General features: G+C 41.9%; 1 protein-coding gene across 1 annotated transcript in view; it reads right to left on the bottom strand.

Moving 5' to 3' along the window:
* The window catches only part of ANXA6 (annexin A6), a 75,519-nt gene that overhangs the window by 16,396 nt on the left and 43,423 nt on the right, over nucleotides 1-15,700 (bottom strand). Inside the window, exons 10-15 of the mRNA XM_063447870.1 lie at nucleotides 14,350-14,445; nucleotides 6,941-6,999; nucleotides 6,663-6,785; nucleotides 6,121-6,179; nucleotides 5,053-5,131; nucleotides 1,945-2,026 (exon numbers count right to left, since the gene is read on the bottom strand). Coding sequence (XP_063303940.1) covers nucleotides 1,945-2,026; nucleotides 5,053-5,131; nucleotides 6,121-6,179; nucleotides 6,663-6,785; nucleotides 6,941-6,999; nucleotides 14,350-14,445 — 498 coding nt within the window. The remainder of the gene's footprint in view (nucleotides 1-1,944; nucleotides 2,027-5,052; nucleotides 5,132-6,120; nucleotides 6,180-6,662; nucleotides 6,786-6,940; nucleotides 7,000-14,349; nucleotides 14,446-15,700) is intronic.

Genomic DNA, 15,700 nt, shown 5'->3' with positions numbered 1-15,700 from the left:
ACTGCAGCTTAATGTAGTAGTTATAGTGTTTATATACTGACCCTGCAGGATTTTCAATGTAAATGCTGCCTTTTCAGAAATCAGGCAGTGTTTGTATTGCTGCATACTAACATCTCTAATGGCAGCCCCTCAGACAGCCACTAGAGGTCCTTACGGGTTCAGTTTTGCAATGTTTGCAGCATTTATGCTCAGTGTCTTCATGCTCTGCATTGAGAAGCTGAACACTCCCTACAGAGATATGCATTGGGAAGAGAATACTGAAGACACGATTTAGTAATTTACCATAGCTCATTGACCAGATAATTGAAAAACAGATCAGGGGATGTTCGTGCAACACCAAGCTGGACAGACACTAATCTAGCATGCACCTGTAGACTTGCTGATTTTAAAACCAATTCTGACTTGTACTGTACACCTATCTAACTTGTCTAACTTGTGAAGCGGTTTGCCCTGTGTTACTCCACAACTGAATGTTATATATGCTTTTCACAACTAAAACCTTGTCTTCAATCCTGGAGAAGGAAACAGCGTATCCCTTCCTGAGTTGGTTGGAGTTATCCTGGTCCCCTCCATGACAGCTCAGCTGTATTTCACATGTTATGGCTTTTTATGGCGCAGATAGAATGAATGATATAATTTCCTACGTTTGCTGCCATTTCCGATCAAGGAGAAGCTATCAGATGGTCCTAGGGTTTTTACTCTTGGGAGTTTCCCATTCCTCATCAGCCTTTTATGGTGAATCGGACAGTATCTGTAAACTAGATATTGGGTGACCATATTTGTTTACTACCTGCAAATGAACACACCATTTATGGCTATTTTATTTTTTTCTCTATTTCACATGTTGATAGTCCCTGTTTTGCTCTACGTGGAGCCTGCAAAAAAGGAATTGCACTTGTTTTGTCTGTCTATGCTTACTACTTACAGCATTTGATTTTGTATTTTGTTGATTTTTATTGTGTTATATGCTAATGCCACAATTTAAATAAAGATTAAACAAACAAAAAAAAAAGAATAGCTCACTGAGACAATGTTGCATTTGAACAATAGTTCTTCATGCTAATGTTATGTGCATAATGTGCGTAATTTGAGTCCTTAATAAAATTAGTTACCATTGGCAAGAAAAGTTGGTTGATACCTTTGGACATGTGTAGTTATCGCATACTTTGGAAACCAGATAACATTAAAGGACCACTATAGGCACCCAGACCACTTCAGCTCAATGAAGTGGTCTGGGTGCAGGGTCCCCCTAGTTTAAACCCCGCAGCTGAAAACATAGCAGTTACACTGCAGGGTTAATCCAGCCTCTAGTGGCTGTCTCCCTGATAACCACTAGTGGCCGCTTCTGCGATTTACATGGAGTAAATCGCACTTATTTGATGCTGGGCGTCCTCATGGAATCCAGCGTCAAAAAAGATCCCCATAGGAAAGCATTGAGTAATGCTTTCCTATGGGCGGGTTTGAAAGCGTGCGAGTGCCTCTGGCCGCGCATGCGCATTCGGCTCCACTCTGGAGCTGACGTCGATGGAGGAGGAAAGGTCACCAGTGCCGAGGGAGCTGGATTAAGGTAAGCAAATAAAAGGTTAATGAATTAAACGGTGACTAGGGCTCTATTGCATTAGGAACACATATTTGTATTCCTAACGCTATAGTATTCCTTTAACATTTTAAGACAATGAGTCTGGCTCATTGTACACGAGCATGCCATCTTACTTAATGCTAGTCACTTTTGCTACCATGTCCTGCTGGCTCGTGTAGGAAAAAAGTATTGCTAGTTAGCTTTCCCATAGAGCTGTCATTAAGGGGCACTTTGAGCACCATAAATGCTACGGACGATTGTAGTGGATATAAGCTGTCAATGCGAATTCCTCTACAATCTACACTTACATCTCTTTAATGTGATATTGGAATGAGAAATCAGAGAGCTTCAACAGCAAATCTTACCAAATCCTTTCATTGCTTTCCTCAGAGCCTTGCCGTCATTGTCTGCATTGAAATTATCTGCTGGGTATACTGTTCCTTTCACCTGGAGAGAGGTAGATTGAGAGTTATTAGTAACCTTAACATCTAGACAGTTTTCTGTCTTAAAAAAATTATTTAACTTTTTGTGATCTTTGCCATTTAACCTTTTTAGACATATGCAACAGGTGCAGTATAATTTCCCATTTATATGGTAAATTAGATTATTATCCTGGATGAATAGCTCCAGACACTTAAATTGTAATGACTATTTACAATACTTTGTATACTGAATTAATCTTTCAGACATCCCAAGCTTTATGACCTGATTAAAAGAAATGTAGAACGTTGTGCTGTTGTATGAGAATGTATAAGGAATGTTTGTTGAGCACTGCCATTTTACACTTACAGTTTCAATTTATTATTCAGCCTAGCATTCAGGACCTTGTCAATGACTACATGCTATATCATAGGGCCTTGTGTACTCACTGAAGCTTGACTTCTATTGTGTTGTTGGTGTATAAACCTGTATGGGGCCTTAAACTGGGACTTTAACTAACATCAATTTATGCATAGTTCTGGAGTTTATATACAAGTTATTTTTACGTGCTTCTTACATCTCTCAATAATGATATTTCCTTATGGTTATTAATGGGATTAGGCAAAAACATAAATGTAAAACAAACAGTAGGCCATGATCATCTTTTTTGGAAAGCATTATTATGTTATTTGTAGTCCAACAGAAATTGGGAGGCACCTATCAATTGTCCTAGCCAGTGGCGTACATACCGGGGTCGCAGGGGTCGCGGCTGCGACCGGGCCCGGCCCACCAGGGGGCCCGGCCGCCCTGCGACCCAGGTATGTACCCACAGGGCCAGCCTCTTCTGCTGGGGGGCCCAGGAGCCAGCCACCTCCGGGCCCCCCGAGGCTGGCCCTGCTGTCACCCGGCTGGCTGGCAGGCGCGCGAGGGAGCACTGTCCCCTGGGTGCTCCCTCTTCAGCTCCCTCGCGCACCGCACTGAAACCGGAGCCGGAAGATGACGTCATCTTCCGGCTCCAGTATCAGTACGCGGCGCGCGAGGGAGCTGAAGAGGGAGCACCCAGGGGACAGTGCTCCCTCGCGCGCCTGCCAGCCAGCCGGGTGACCAGCAACACCACTGGACCCCAGGGAATCCCCCCAGCTCTCACACAGGTAAGGAGGCTGGGGGGATTAAATTTAAAACAAAATAAAACAAAACGTGTGATTGTGTTAGTGTGAGTGATTGTGTTAGTGAGTGTGTTAGTGTGAGTGATTGTGTTAGTGAGTGTGTTAGTGTGAGTGATTGTGTTAGTGTGAGTGATTGTGTTAGTGAGTGTGTTAGTGTGAGTGATTGTGTGAGTGTGTTAGTGAGTGTGTTAGTGTTAGTGAGTGTGTTAGTGAGTGTGTTAGTGTTAGTGAGTGTGTTAGTGTGAGTGTGTTAGTGTGAGTGTTAGTGAGTGTGTTAGTGTGAGTGTGAGTGTGTTAGTGTGAGTGTGTGTGTGTTAGTGAGTGTGTTAGTGTTAGTGAGTGTGTTAGTGTGAGTGTGTGTGTGTGTGTGTGTTAGTGTTAGTGAGTGTGTTAGTGAGTGTGTTAGTGAGTGTGTGTGTTAGTGTGTGTGTTAGTGTGAGTGTGTGTGTGTGTGTGTTAGTGAGTGTGTGTTAGTTAGTGAGTGTGTGTGTGTGTGTGTGTGTGTTAGTGAGTGTGTGTTAGTGAGTGTGTGTGTGTGTGTGTGTTAGTGAGTGTGTTAGTGTGTGTGTCTGTTACTGAGTATGTTTGTGTGCGTCTGTCTGTCAGTAAATGTGTGAGTCTGTTCATGAGAGTGTGTGTGTGTGTGTCTAAAGCACTTACCTTTCTCCAGCGCCGGGCTCCCTTGGCGCTGGGGATCTCTCCGTCCCGATCCGCCTCTCAGCTCCGAATGCACATGTGTGGCAAGAGCCACGCGCGCATTCAAACCGCCCATAGGAAAGCATTACTCAATGCTTTCCTATGGACGTTCAGCATCTTCTCACTGTGATTTTCACAGTGAGAATCGCAGAAAATCCTCTAGCGGCTGTCAATGAGACAGCCACTAGAGGCTGGATTAACTCTCAGTGAAACATAGCAGTTTCTCTGAACTGCTATGTTTTCAGCTGCAGGGTTAAAACTAGAGAGACCTGGCACCCAGACCACTTCATTGAGCTGATTTGATCTGGGTGTCTGTAGTGGTCCTTTAAGTGTATGTGTTTATGCATGCACTGGCGTACATACCGCGGTCGCACGGGTCGCAGCCCTGCTACCAGGTGCCCGCCGCCATGTGTTGCGGCCCCAGCCCGCGCAGAGTAAGCGCGGGGGGGGGGGGCCCACGGATCAGTTTTCGCACCGGGGCCCCATGGGTTGTGTGTACGCCACTGGTCCTAGCTTTAAGAAAGTAACCAGTAAAAACCCAGCCATGGAAAATCTGAAAAAAATGTGATATGTAAATACTGAATTTATTCTGAATCCACTCATAGGGGTCATATAATACTGGAGTAATTACAATATCAGCAAAATCAAATACTTTGAGAACAGAGGTAAAATTAAAGATAATTAGCCAGGGCCGGATTTTCCATATGGTAAACTAGAGAACTTCCTGTAGTTTTGTTATTTTTAGACAAAAGGACCAGGACAACTATCTAAACCCTACTTCCACCCTTCTTTATGCCATTATCTCACGTCATCAAGAATGTGCCCTTAAAGACATTATTATTAACTTTCCTATCCATAGATGGAATTGAGATGTAAATCCGGCCCTGTAATTAAATCGCTAGCATTGATTAAACAGAATAAGGATGCATTGGAAAGTTAGCAAGAAAGCCAAACCAAACCAGCAAAAAGTTACCGGTGATATCACATGAGTAGGGAGCGTGTTAGCAGCCACAGCACATCTAGTGAAAACCAGGAAACTATTATTAGCGTGTTAATTACAAAGCATAAATTACTAAAAATCAGCAAGCAAGCAGCAGAAGTAGGATAGCTAGTATTGGCCGGTTTATAGTGACCACTGGGGAAAAAAGCAGAAGGTGCGGGAAGGGGAGAGATTATGGTTTCTGTTCCAACCTCAACATGTCTTGAAGCGCTATGCTCCCACATCTGATAAGCTGCTTGGGCTGCTTCTGGGAAATACTCCCCAGCGGCACTAAAAAGGAAAGGAACAGCTGGTCTGTGATAAGTGCTAGAGTTTGAAGAGGTCAGGCATCAAAGACGGAGCACACTGTAGATCAGTTGATTTTCTGGATCTAGTATATATTATTGTTATACAACATACCTTTTACTCATAAGAGACAATATGAACACACTGTGTATCAGTTGATATATTTATTTTTTGTTTTCCAATAGAAACTAGCCCTCTAGTGTAAATTAGATAGATAGATAGATAGATATACTAGTTAATTATATATTTTTGTTTTGCTTTCTTTTTTGTCTATTGTGCCACTGTATATCTGTACAAACTCACAAGTCGGAGATGGGAAGACAAGAAAGAATATATTACCAGACCTTAGAAACGCCAGATTTAATGTATAAAGAGAAATAGTGAAAATGGAAATTCTAGCCAAGATCAGGATAACAGAAATACAGGAGAATTTTTTAACTAGTCAGGTCTGGATTACAGAGATCAACAAGAGTCAGGTCAGGATTACAGAGGTCAACAAGATCAAATAACAAGCCAAAGTCAACATACCGGAAATTCAGAAAATACTATAACACACTGAATGAGCAATAATTTTATTTAAATACTGAGGTGGGTTTTATTGGTCCACGTCACCCCCGCAAGACTAAAAAGTGCAGTAACAAAGTTGTAGTGCTGACACAAATCTTTTGTAGCCAAGTAGAGGGGTACTGCTAGTGCGGTGCATTTGGAAGGCAGAGAGACCGGAAGAAAAACAGAATCACAGCCTCCCGATCAGCGCACGCAAATATGCTGAGCAGCGAGTCGATTTGGTAGCTCCCGTGACAATATCTGAATTACAGGTACTAAATAAATCCAGCATTTGTCAGTCGTGTAACAAGTGGACAAAAAAAATGTAGGCCAGAATGGGAAATTTGACAGATTTGATTATTATATTATAATTGAAGATGTCCTGACACTTGCTACCACTCTGTAATGCCAACCATGGATGTACATACTCATCATCCCCACCGCACAGGTTCAGAAGCGCCTTCTTATATTCCCCTGATGTATCATTCTGAAACACAAACACCAAGGTAAGACACATTTTATAGCACTATTAATTTCTTAAATTAAATTTGATGTTGAAATCTGAAAATATTACACAATGTTTACACAATGAAATGAAGATTCAGATTTTGGATGCCAAGGTATAAATCAAAAAGTTATGTGAAAAATGTTCTTTAACATATGCAGGTATATTTACACACATTATTTTTCCTTCAGTAAGTTCTATATTGTCTCTGTAAAGGGAAGAATTACTTATCAAAAAGGGTGTATTCAGGTAGTGAGGGCTCCAACCATTGGTGTCCTAGTGGGATGAACATTCTATACACAGATCTAATTTTTGCTTACTCTGACACTCTTCATTGTGTTACAGACTCAATGTGCTAGAATTATAAATCAAGTTACCTTTTCAAGGGTTACCTGCTTGATGTTATTAGGATTTAAACGGAATTATGAAATTCATTGACAATCTGTAGATCCAATGGGGATTTACCTTTATCATTGAGTACAGGGACTTTTCATATTGTGTCCTGAATGACTCCCTAATGTCCATCATGTCAACTTCACTGCGTGAAACCATAATGCGAATAAGAGTATTATCAGCTGTGCCCATGCCCTGAAACGAAATGAGCAAAATGGTAAAAAAAATTAGTAAATTTCTTAACATTATTTAGGCACTCAGATATTTTGTGTAAATAGGGACATTTATAGATACATTGCAATTTTAACTTCCAGTGCTTGCATGTCTAATACAGACTGGAAATCGCTTACCTTCATGGCTTTGTACAGTCTTGTGGCAAAATAGTCCTTTATGCTACGGACACATTTTACTAAAGAGAAAAACATAAATGCGATTATAATAATGTGCGGCAGCCAGGATAAAATAATTGATTCAATATTGAAATTGTCAAAATGGTAACACAGACATATATTTGATGCTAATATGAAAGCCGACATCATGTCTAGTCTGGTTCGGACTGGACCTAAATAGGAATCTCAGGCTAGGTAATTATTTAGTTTTTATGTATTCAGACGCAGCACAGAGGGAAATCATGGTGCAGATAAAAGTCCATGAGGTCTTTACCTTTCCTGACATGGCAGACACAGTTGGAGTTTTAATTTAGCAGCTGACCAGTGGAAAGACCACATTACTATTTGTAAATATTAGCAAGGTTGCTCACTAGATGGTTAATTGAAAGATCCAAAGGGGATATTAAATTTTAGGCTACAGTAACTGAAAACATAGCTAGTATTAATATGATTTGTGTGGCCTAAAATGTTTAATTGACACAAATACACAAAATATAAGAGACATTATGGATTCCGTTACTGATGTGTCTAGCCTTCGGTACTAACATTTTTAGATAAAAATGTTTTCTCTTGTTAGGATGTGCATAAAAAAAAAAAAAAAAACGAAAAAAAACCTTGCAAGTGGAAAATGTGTATCTGACAAAATAATACAATAAGGAGTTGAGAATCAGGCAGTGGAACAGACTGGCACATATAAAAAATAGACAAAGAAAAATAGACTACACTTTCCCATTATTTGATAAAAGTAAAATTGGGTTAATTGTCCTATCCAATGGTTCAAGTCCCAAACAAAATAACTTTTAAGATGCCTGGCATTTGTGTTTAAGTAACACTATGGTGTCAGGAACACAAACATTTATGCCTGACACTGTAGCGCTAAAATAACTATTTAGGTTTCCGGCCCCATCTATTTGCAGTAAAAAGGGATTTTTACTCACTTTTTTTTGCACCCTACGCTGGCCTCACCTGGGCTCAAACTTGATGATCTCAGCCAATCCAATGTTTTCAAATCCAAAATCATTGCTAGGCTTTTGTGCCGTGTCAATCAGGACATTTTCATAGAGATACATTGAATTAATGCATCTGTATGGAGAACGTTCAGCATGTTCATGCAGAGCTTTCAGCATCTTCCAGTGCAACAATGACACTGGACTGCGACTAGAGGTGTTCCTAGGCTGTAATGTAAACACAGCCTTTTCTTTGAAAAGGCAGTGTTTACATTTAAAAACCTGCAGGGGCAGATTATAGACACCAAAACAACAACATTAAACTGTAGTTGTTTGGTGATTACAGTGTCCCTTTAATGATACCTTTTTTTATATATATATATATATATTTTTTTTTTTACTACTTTTGTATAAAATAGAGTATGTTTACCAACATTTAAGATGCAATGAAAATGTGCTCCCCCATAAGTGAGAACTTATAATACAAAAGTAAAATAGGGCTGTATGGAATTATCTTTTTTTTTTAATAATAATTCTTAACTTAGAATTGGTTAGTTGGAGGTCCAGCAAAATATATTAATGCAGATACATAGGTCACAACCATGAAAAGATAAATATAGCTTGACTAAAAAAGAGAAAAAGGCAATAAAAGAGACACACACAGCAATAGCCAGTCATGAATTTAACACTTCACAGAAAGATAGATTTTGATGTACTATAACTGTCACTATTACAGACAATTTATTCATACTTACCGTAATTTTCTTTTCCTGGCTATTCTTCATGGCAGCATTTAACATATGGGTTTAGCTCCTCTCTCTAACCCTCAGGACAGGAAACACAAACAATTAAACAATTAAGCATACCTTCTACTGGTATAATATGAACCCCATCAGCCATCACACCTCAGTCAAGTAACAAGACAAGTATCCAAAAAAGGGTGGGAAAACCAAATGCTGCCATGAATAATAGCCAGGAAAAGAAAATTATGGTAAGTATGAATACATTTTCCGTATTCCTGGCTAATCATGGCAGCATTTAACATATGGGATTCCCCAAGAAATAATGACACAGGGAGGGAAATACATGCTACAAAATAGTTTTATAAATAAATCAGCTCTGAGGATTAAAGGAGTTCAGGACAGACAGGCCAAACTCCGAATCCAAGCGAGAAGCCACATCCACTTTGTAGTGTTTCACAAAGGTCTTTAGGGATGACCAATTTGCAGCCTTACATATGCTCTCTGCATGAACACCTGACTCTGCAGCCCATGAGGTAGCAATAGATCTTGTGGAATGTGCTCTGATGCCTTTGGAAACAGGAACATTCCTAGCTTTATAAGCCTTGGAAATCGCAGATACTGTCCAGGAACGAAGAGTGGAGACAGAAGCGGCTACCCCTTTACGAGAACCCCAAGGTATAATAAATAATTGAGAGGATTTCCTCCAAGCAGCTGAGCGTTCTATGTACATCAGCAAACATCTCCTAGGATCCAGCATGTGACACTTTGACTCCTCAGGAGTAGAAGTATACTGAAAATAGGCAGGCACGACAATCTTCTGTTGGAGATGGAAAGGTGTAACCACCTTGGGAAGAAATTCAGGTCTCGGGCAGAGAATGACCCTATCATCGAAGAAGGAAGTCTAAGGTTCCTCGGCTGATAAAGCTCTGATGTCAGACATCCTTCTAGCTGAGACTAGAGCCAGCAATAATAGGGTCTTCAGAGAAAGGATGTGCATCTGAATTTCGCCAATAGGTTCGAAGGGAGGATGTGTGAGAGCCTGAAGCACCAGAGGCAGATACCAAGGAGCCGCCAGTTGTCTAATAGGAGGTCTAATATGTAAAATGGCCTTGAAAAAGCAAACCACCATAGGATGAAGCGCCCATCGAATGCCAGAAAGAGCAGAGATGGCTGAGCAGTGCACTTTAAGGGTGTTAAGACTAAGACCCTTCTCTAGGCCAGCTTGTAGGAAACCCAAGAGAGATCGTAGGAGGACTCATGTTCTGCACGGTTGTATTTAACCATATCGCAAAGGCTTCCCAAATTCTGTGGTAGGTAGAGGAAGTGGAGATCTTTCTGGAACATAGAAGGGTAGAGACCACCTGGTCTGATAAACCCTATTCCTTTAAGGATTGCCTTTCAGAAGCCATGCATGAAGCCTGAGCTTGTAAGGTTCTGGATGAACCACTGGGCCTTGTGTCAGGCGATCTTCTGTGACCGGAATTTCCTAGGTTCCTCTATCGCCAACCTCTTCAGAAGAGGAAACCAAGGACGTCTCGGCCAGAAGGGGATTACAGTAATCACTCTGCAACGTTCTATGGAAATCTTCCTCAGCACAGCATGAGTGAGAGGAATGGGGGGAAAAACATACTCCAGATGAAAGGGCCATTTCATTGAAAGAACATCTTGATCCAGTGCTTTCGGATGGAATTTTCTGGATACAAAACAAGGGACTTGAACATTCTGAGTCATCGCCATGAGATCCACTTGGGGAAGACCCCACCTCTGGACCAATTGTTGAAACACAGGTCTTGAAAGCTGCCATTCCGTGGCTTCCACCTGGTGTCTGCTGAGGAAGTCTGCTAACACATTCTCCTTTGCTGAGAGAAAGACTGCATGCAGGCCTTCCACATGTATTTGTGCCCAGTTCATGATTGCTGTCACTTCTTTCATCAGCGAGATACTCCTGGTGCCTCCTTGATGGTTGAGATAGGCGGCAGCCGCCTTGTTGTCTACTCTTATTTTTACCCAGGCTCCCTTTATCTGGTGCTGAAAGTGGAGAAGAGCCAGAGATGTCGCTCTCAACTCCCTTATATTTGAAGGCAGGTTCTGTGCCCTCTGAGGCCATTCTGCTTGGTTAAAAGATTTTCCCAGATGTGCTCCACATCCTTACTGACTGGCATCTGTCGTGATGACTACCCAGTCGATATCCTTCAGAGGAAAACCTCTGGAAATGTTTTCCTCTTTCAGCCACCACCAAAGCTTCCTTTTCAGATCTAGAGGAATGTGGATCTGTCTTTCCCATTCCTCTGAGCTGGTTCTGAAGTTTCTCAGAAGATACTGCTGAAGTGGACGCAGGTTCCATTGCGCCCATCTGACCAGATCTATCGTAGAGGTCAAGGTACCTAGGAGCTTCATAAACTCCCTAGTGGAAGCAGACGTCATTCGAATAAAGGTGCGAACATGATCCTGCAGTTTCAACCTTCTCTCTTGAGCAAGAGATACTATTGCCACGAGGGTATTGAAGCTTGCTCCTAAGAACACCAGCTCCCTTGTTGGTTGTTGATGACTCTTCTCGTGGTTGATTAGCCATCCAAACTGAGATAGAGTCTTGAGGACCAGCTGTCTGTGTCGAAGCATCGTCTCGAAGTCTGAAGCCACTACCAGGATATCGTCGAGGTAGTGGTAGATGGCAACATCCATCCTTCTCAGGAAAGAAATAACTGTGACCAGCACTTTTGAGAAAGTCCTCAGGCTGTACTTTTCCCAAAGGGAAGAGCCTGAAACTGGAAGTGCTCATTTTTTACACAGAATCGAAGAAACGTCTGATGCCTGGCCGTGACAGGAACATGGAAGTAGGCGTCTCTTACATCTATTGAGATTAACCGGTCTCTGTGGTGTACCACGGGAATGATGGAACGGATGGATTCCATGCAGAACCTTCTTACCCTTAAGAAGAAATTGAACTGGTGTAGGTCTAGAATAGGTCTCCACTTTCCTCCCGGTTTCTTTACCAAGAACAGGGGAGAATAGAACCCTTGGAACCTTTCCGTCACTGGTACCGGAGCAATGACCTTTTCTCGTAATAGATTTGCTACATAATGAGTCAAGACGTCTCTCTTTTGTCTGTTGACAGGGAGTCTTGTTCTGATGAATCTTGGTGGAGGGGAAAATTCTTCGAACTCCAGAGAATAACCTGTTGTGATAATGGAATTCACCCAGGCATCTGGAATCATATTCCAGGTCCTCTGGAAGAATGTAAGACGTGCTCTGACATGAGGGACCTGGCCTAAGCCACCTTCAGAACTGTCTGGTGGGGCGAAAGGAAGAATTTTGTGCCTTAGGTCTGGAAGACTTTGAGGTTTGGCCACTCTTCCAATTGGAGAACCGAGAGTATTCTCTGCCTAGTCGATAGGTTTTACTATCCCTGTATCCCCCTTGAGGCCTGTAAGGACGATGGTCCTGTTGCGGTCTTTTCGGACGCCTGTCTTGTGGAAGCATGATTTGCTTGACCTCAGCTGCCTTTTTAATGGCTTCTTCAAGCGGTCTGCCAAAAAGCACCTCGCCCAAGAATGGTAGGGTGCATAAATTATTCTTAGAAGAGAGATCAGCTCCCCAGGATCTCAACCACAGAGCCCTTCTGGCAGTAACGGAGTGTGCCATAACCTTTGAAAAAATCCTGATGAGGTCTGTGGAGGATTCCAACAGCCAGTCACTGGCTAATTTAATCTCCCTTAAGGAGTCAGTCATGTGGCGTCTACTCACTCCTCTCTCTATATCCTCCTCCAAATCGAGGATCCATGAACGTAATGCTCTGGACAAAGCAGAGATAGAGACTGCAGGATGACATCCCAAGCCTGCTGTCCTGAAAACCTTAGAAAGGTCTGCATCTATTCTTTTATTCATGGGTTCTTTGAGAGAAGCATTACTATCAATAGGCAGAGTTGAACTTCTTGCCACTTTAATAATTGGAGCTTCAATCTTTGGGACCGCCGTCCACATTCTTGAATCCTCCTCCTTTATAGGGTACAATTTTGACAATCTGTCCTGATTTGTAATCCTTTTCCCAGGAGTATTCCATTCTGAGCGTATCCGCTCCTTAATGGATCTGTGTACTGGAAAGGAAGTTCTCCTCTTGTGGAGGTCTCCGAAATGTCTATCAGAAGTCGAAACTTCTCTGACTTCTTCTGGCAAATCCAAAGTTTTCCTGACTGCCATGATCAGGTTCCATGGACTTAGCATCTAATGAGCACGGTTGCTCCATGAGCTCTTCCTCACTAGAAGAGATAGGCTCTAATTCTAAGGAACCAGCCGTGTGTCTGAAGTCTGGGTCTTTTACCTCTATTGGATTCTGAAATCCCTTCCGCCACAGCTTGCTTTAGTCAAAAGGCTATATCCTGAGCCGAGGATGTAGACGCTTGAGGTGACCTGCGGAGTTCCGACTCTCCTGCGACCATGGATAAACACTTGCGGCATAGCCTGCCGTTATACAAAGGTCGTTATCCAAAGGCCTTGCGCCACATCCAGGGCAGGCTGCCGGGTTATCCCTCTTAGATGGAGATCTAGGGCCAGACCGGTCTTGAGGGCTGTAAAACACAGAAGTCATATGACTGTACCCTCCATGTACTCTTTTTTAATCATAAGACAAGGTAAAAAATTCTAATGCTCAGCTATGACCAATTGCAGGTCTTGCTGATTTTGCAGGAGATGCTGGATCCATCCTCTTAGAAAAGGCTATTTAACAAAAGGTTATCCCAATTGAATTCCATTGATAAATGCTGGGCAGTGTTATTATGTAAATGAAAGCATAAAACATACCTGCAGAGAATGAATAAGGCACTAAGAGAGCAGTGTAAGACCAAAGGAACTGAAAACACTAGATAATTTCAGGAAAAGACGCCATTTTCAAATTTCCCGCTCTGTGCCTTTAACCCCTTAAGGACACATGACATGTGTGACATGTCATGATTCCATTTTATTCCAGAAGTTTGGTCCTTAAGGGGTTAAGGAGGCGCGCATGCACCGATTGGCGGCAAGTCCGCGGCTTGGATGAGGGCAAATATGCCAAAAATCCAGCCGTGGGCATTGCGCATGCACGGGCGTCTTACCGGAGGGGTGATCATCTTATCGAGGTCTGGATTCTTTATCCTGGTGAACACAGGCTCCAGATGCCAGGGAGACTACCCACCATGGCTCCCAGGGGTTCCCCACTCGTGCAGAGAAAGGGCTACATGTGCCTGGGCTTCCTGTGGAGGGAGGCTGACCTCCATAGGGTGAACATGATCAGGTGAGCATAAAAAAAAAAAAAGTTTTAACCCTAGAAATTCAGGGAGATAAAAAATTAACAACTGTCCTAGGGCTATGAGGACAGGAAAAAAGACTGAGGTGTGATGGCTGATGGGGTACCTATTATACCAGGGGAAGGTATGCTTAATTGTTTAATTGTTTGTGTTTCCTGTCCTGAGGGTTAGAGGGAGGAGCTAAACCCATATGTTAAATGCTGCCATGATTAGCCAGGAAATATATATTTTTAATTTTAACTTTTGCACAACTATATCCAATTGTAACTGTATAGGTCACAGAGAGGCACTTCTACTCCAGTCATAAATTTCAGTACAATTAACTTGATTCAACGGCTTTTAAAATAGAGTACAGTAGACAAGTCATTGACAGGAGGGTAAGGAGAGTGAAAGAACCTTACCTACAGCCAACATCAACTTCTCAAAGTCTCCAGAAAGTTCTCCCTTAATACTTTCTTCTATAGGTTTCCCGGCAATTTTCTCATACTCATCAAGCACTGCATAAGTGGTGGGAAAATGGCAACATTATATTAAACATGGCAGCTGCTAAACAATAAAAAAAAAATTCTCATGTCACGTTCTTATTCAATTTTAATGGACATGAAATGTTAATGAAACCCTGACATTAAAAAGCCATCTTTTGCTCAGCATCAAACAGCTGCTTTTTATTATTCACATTTTATCATCTGAGATTTCAGATCAGTGTTTCTGTGAGTGGACAGCGAAGGGTTGGCATCATTTAAAGTGCCACTGTCAGAAAAATTAGACCTCCATTTTTTTTTGCCATCTCGGTCCTTTTGATATCTGTTTTGCAATTTAATTTTAAGGACTAAAACGTTGGGGTTGTTTTGGTCTCCAAGCTCTAGGTCAGTCAAGGACCTAAACATTGGGTTTGGTCTCCAAACTCTAGGTCAGTAAACCTTGTTTATATTTTATGGGTTTTTGGTAAAAGCACTTTATTAAATATGCATGCAGTTTTGTACATTTAATAGTATTATCTGTACCCCTGTTTTGCACAATTGCACTTTTTCATTAAATATACATCTAAAGCTTATCTGTACCCCTGTTTTGCACAATTGCACTTTTTCATTAAATATACATCTAAAGAAATAAAATAGTCTTAGTACTAAAATATCTGGTGTGTTTGGGAATTATTTGCAGGTTTTTCCCTTTAAGCAAAAAAGTTTCTTTGTTTCTGCATGCCACATCAAAAATGACCCATATTGGTTGAGCTTTGACTTTAATATTTTGTTTGCAATTTAGTTTTTTTTTTTTTTTTTAATTCTTTATTTTGATCGTGCATGGAAGAACACACATTATAACACAACCACATAGCTTGTACTGCAGAACATTATAACATACATTTGATAGCTTTTGTGTGGCCTGTTAAGTCTTGCACTTTTTATGTGTTTTAGTCGCGTCCTAGTGAGTGGTACCTTATAGCTAGAGGTATGTGCCCGGTTAGTGGTGAGGGCTTGTCGACCCTATTAGGTATTGTCGCCAGATATAGCCTGTATGTGATCTGTGGCTTGCTGTGGCGGTGGGTCCCTGACCGGCTCGTAGTGTGTATGTGAAACTGTCCGGGCCATACCCTGTTATGTGTGATGTTCGGGTGGCAGGTTCCCTATTCGGGTAATACCGCCCATGCTTTGTCTCGTCGTGTGTATTACGCCTGGCTGTGCCGGGTGTTGTTGTGTGCTAGACGCTATGCTCCTGTCAGGCGGGGGGGGGGAGGTGAGTAATGGCCTATAG

The sequence above is a fragment of the Pelobates fuscus genome, chromosome 3 (assembly GCF_036172605.1).
Source record: "Pelobates fuscus isolate aPelFus1 chromosome 3, aPelFus1.pri, whole genome shotgun sequence".
Lineage (NCBI taxonomy): Eukaryota > Metazoa > Chordata > Amphibia > Anura > Pelobatidae > Pelobates > Pelobates fuscus.
The sequence above is the reverse complement of the archived record's forward strand: the minus strand, read 5'-3'. Positions and strand labels throughout refer to the sequence as shown.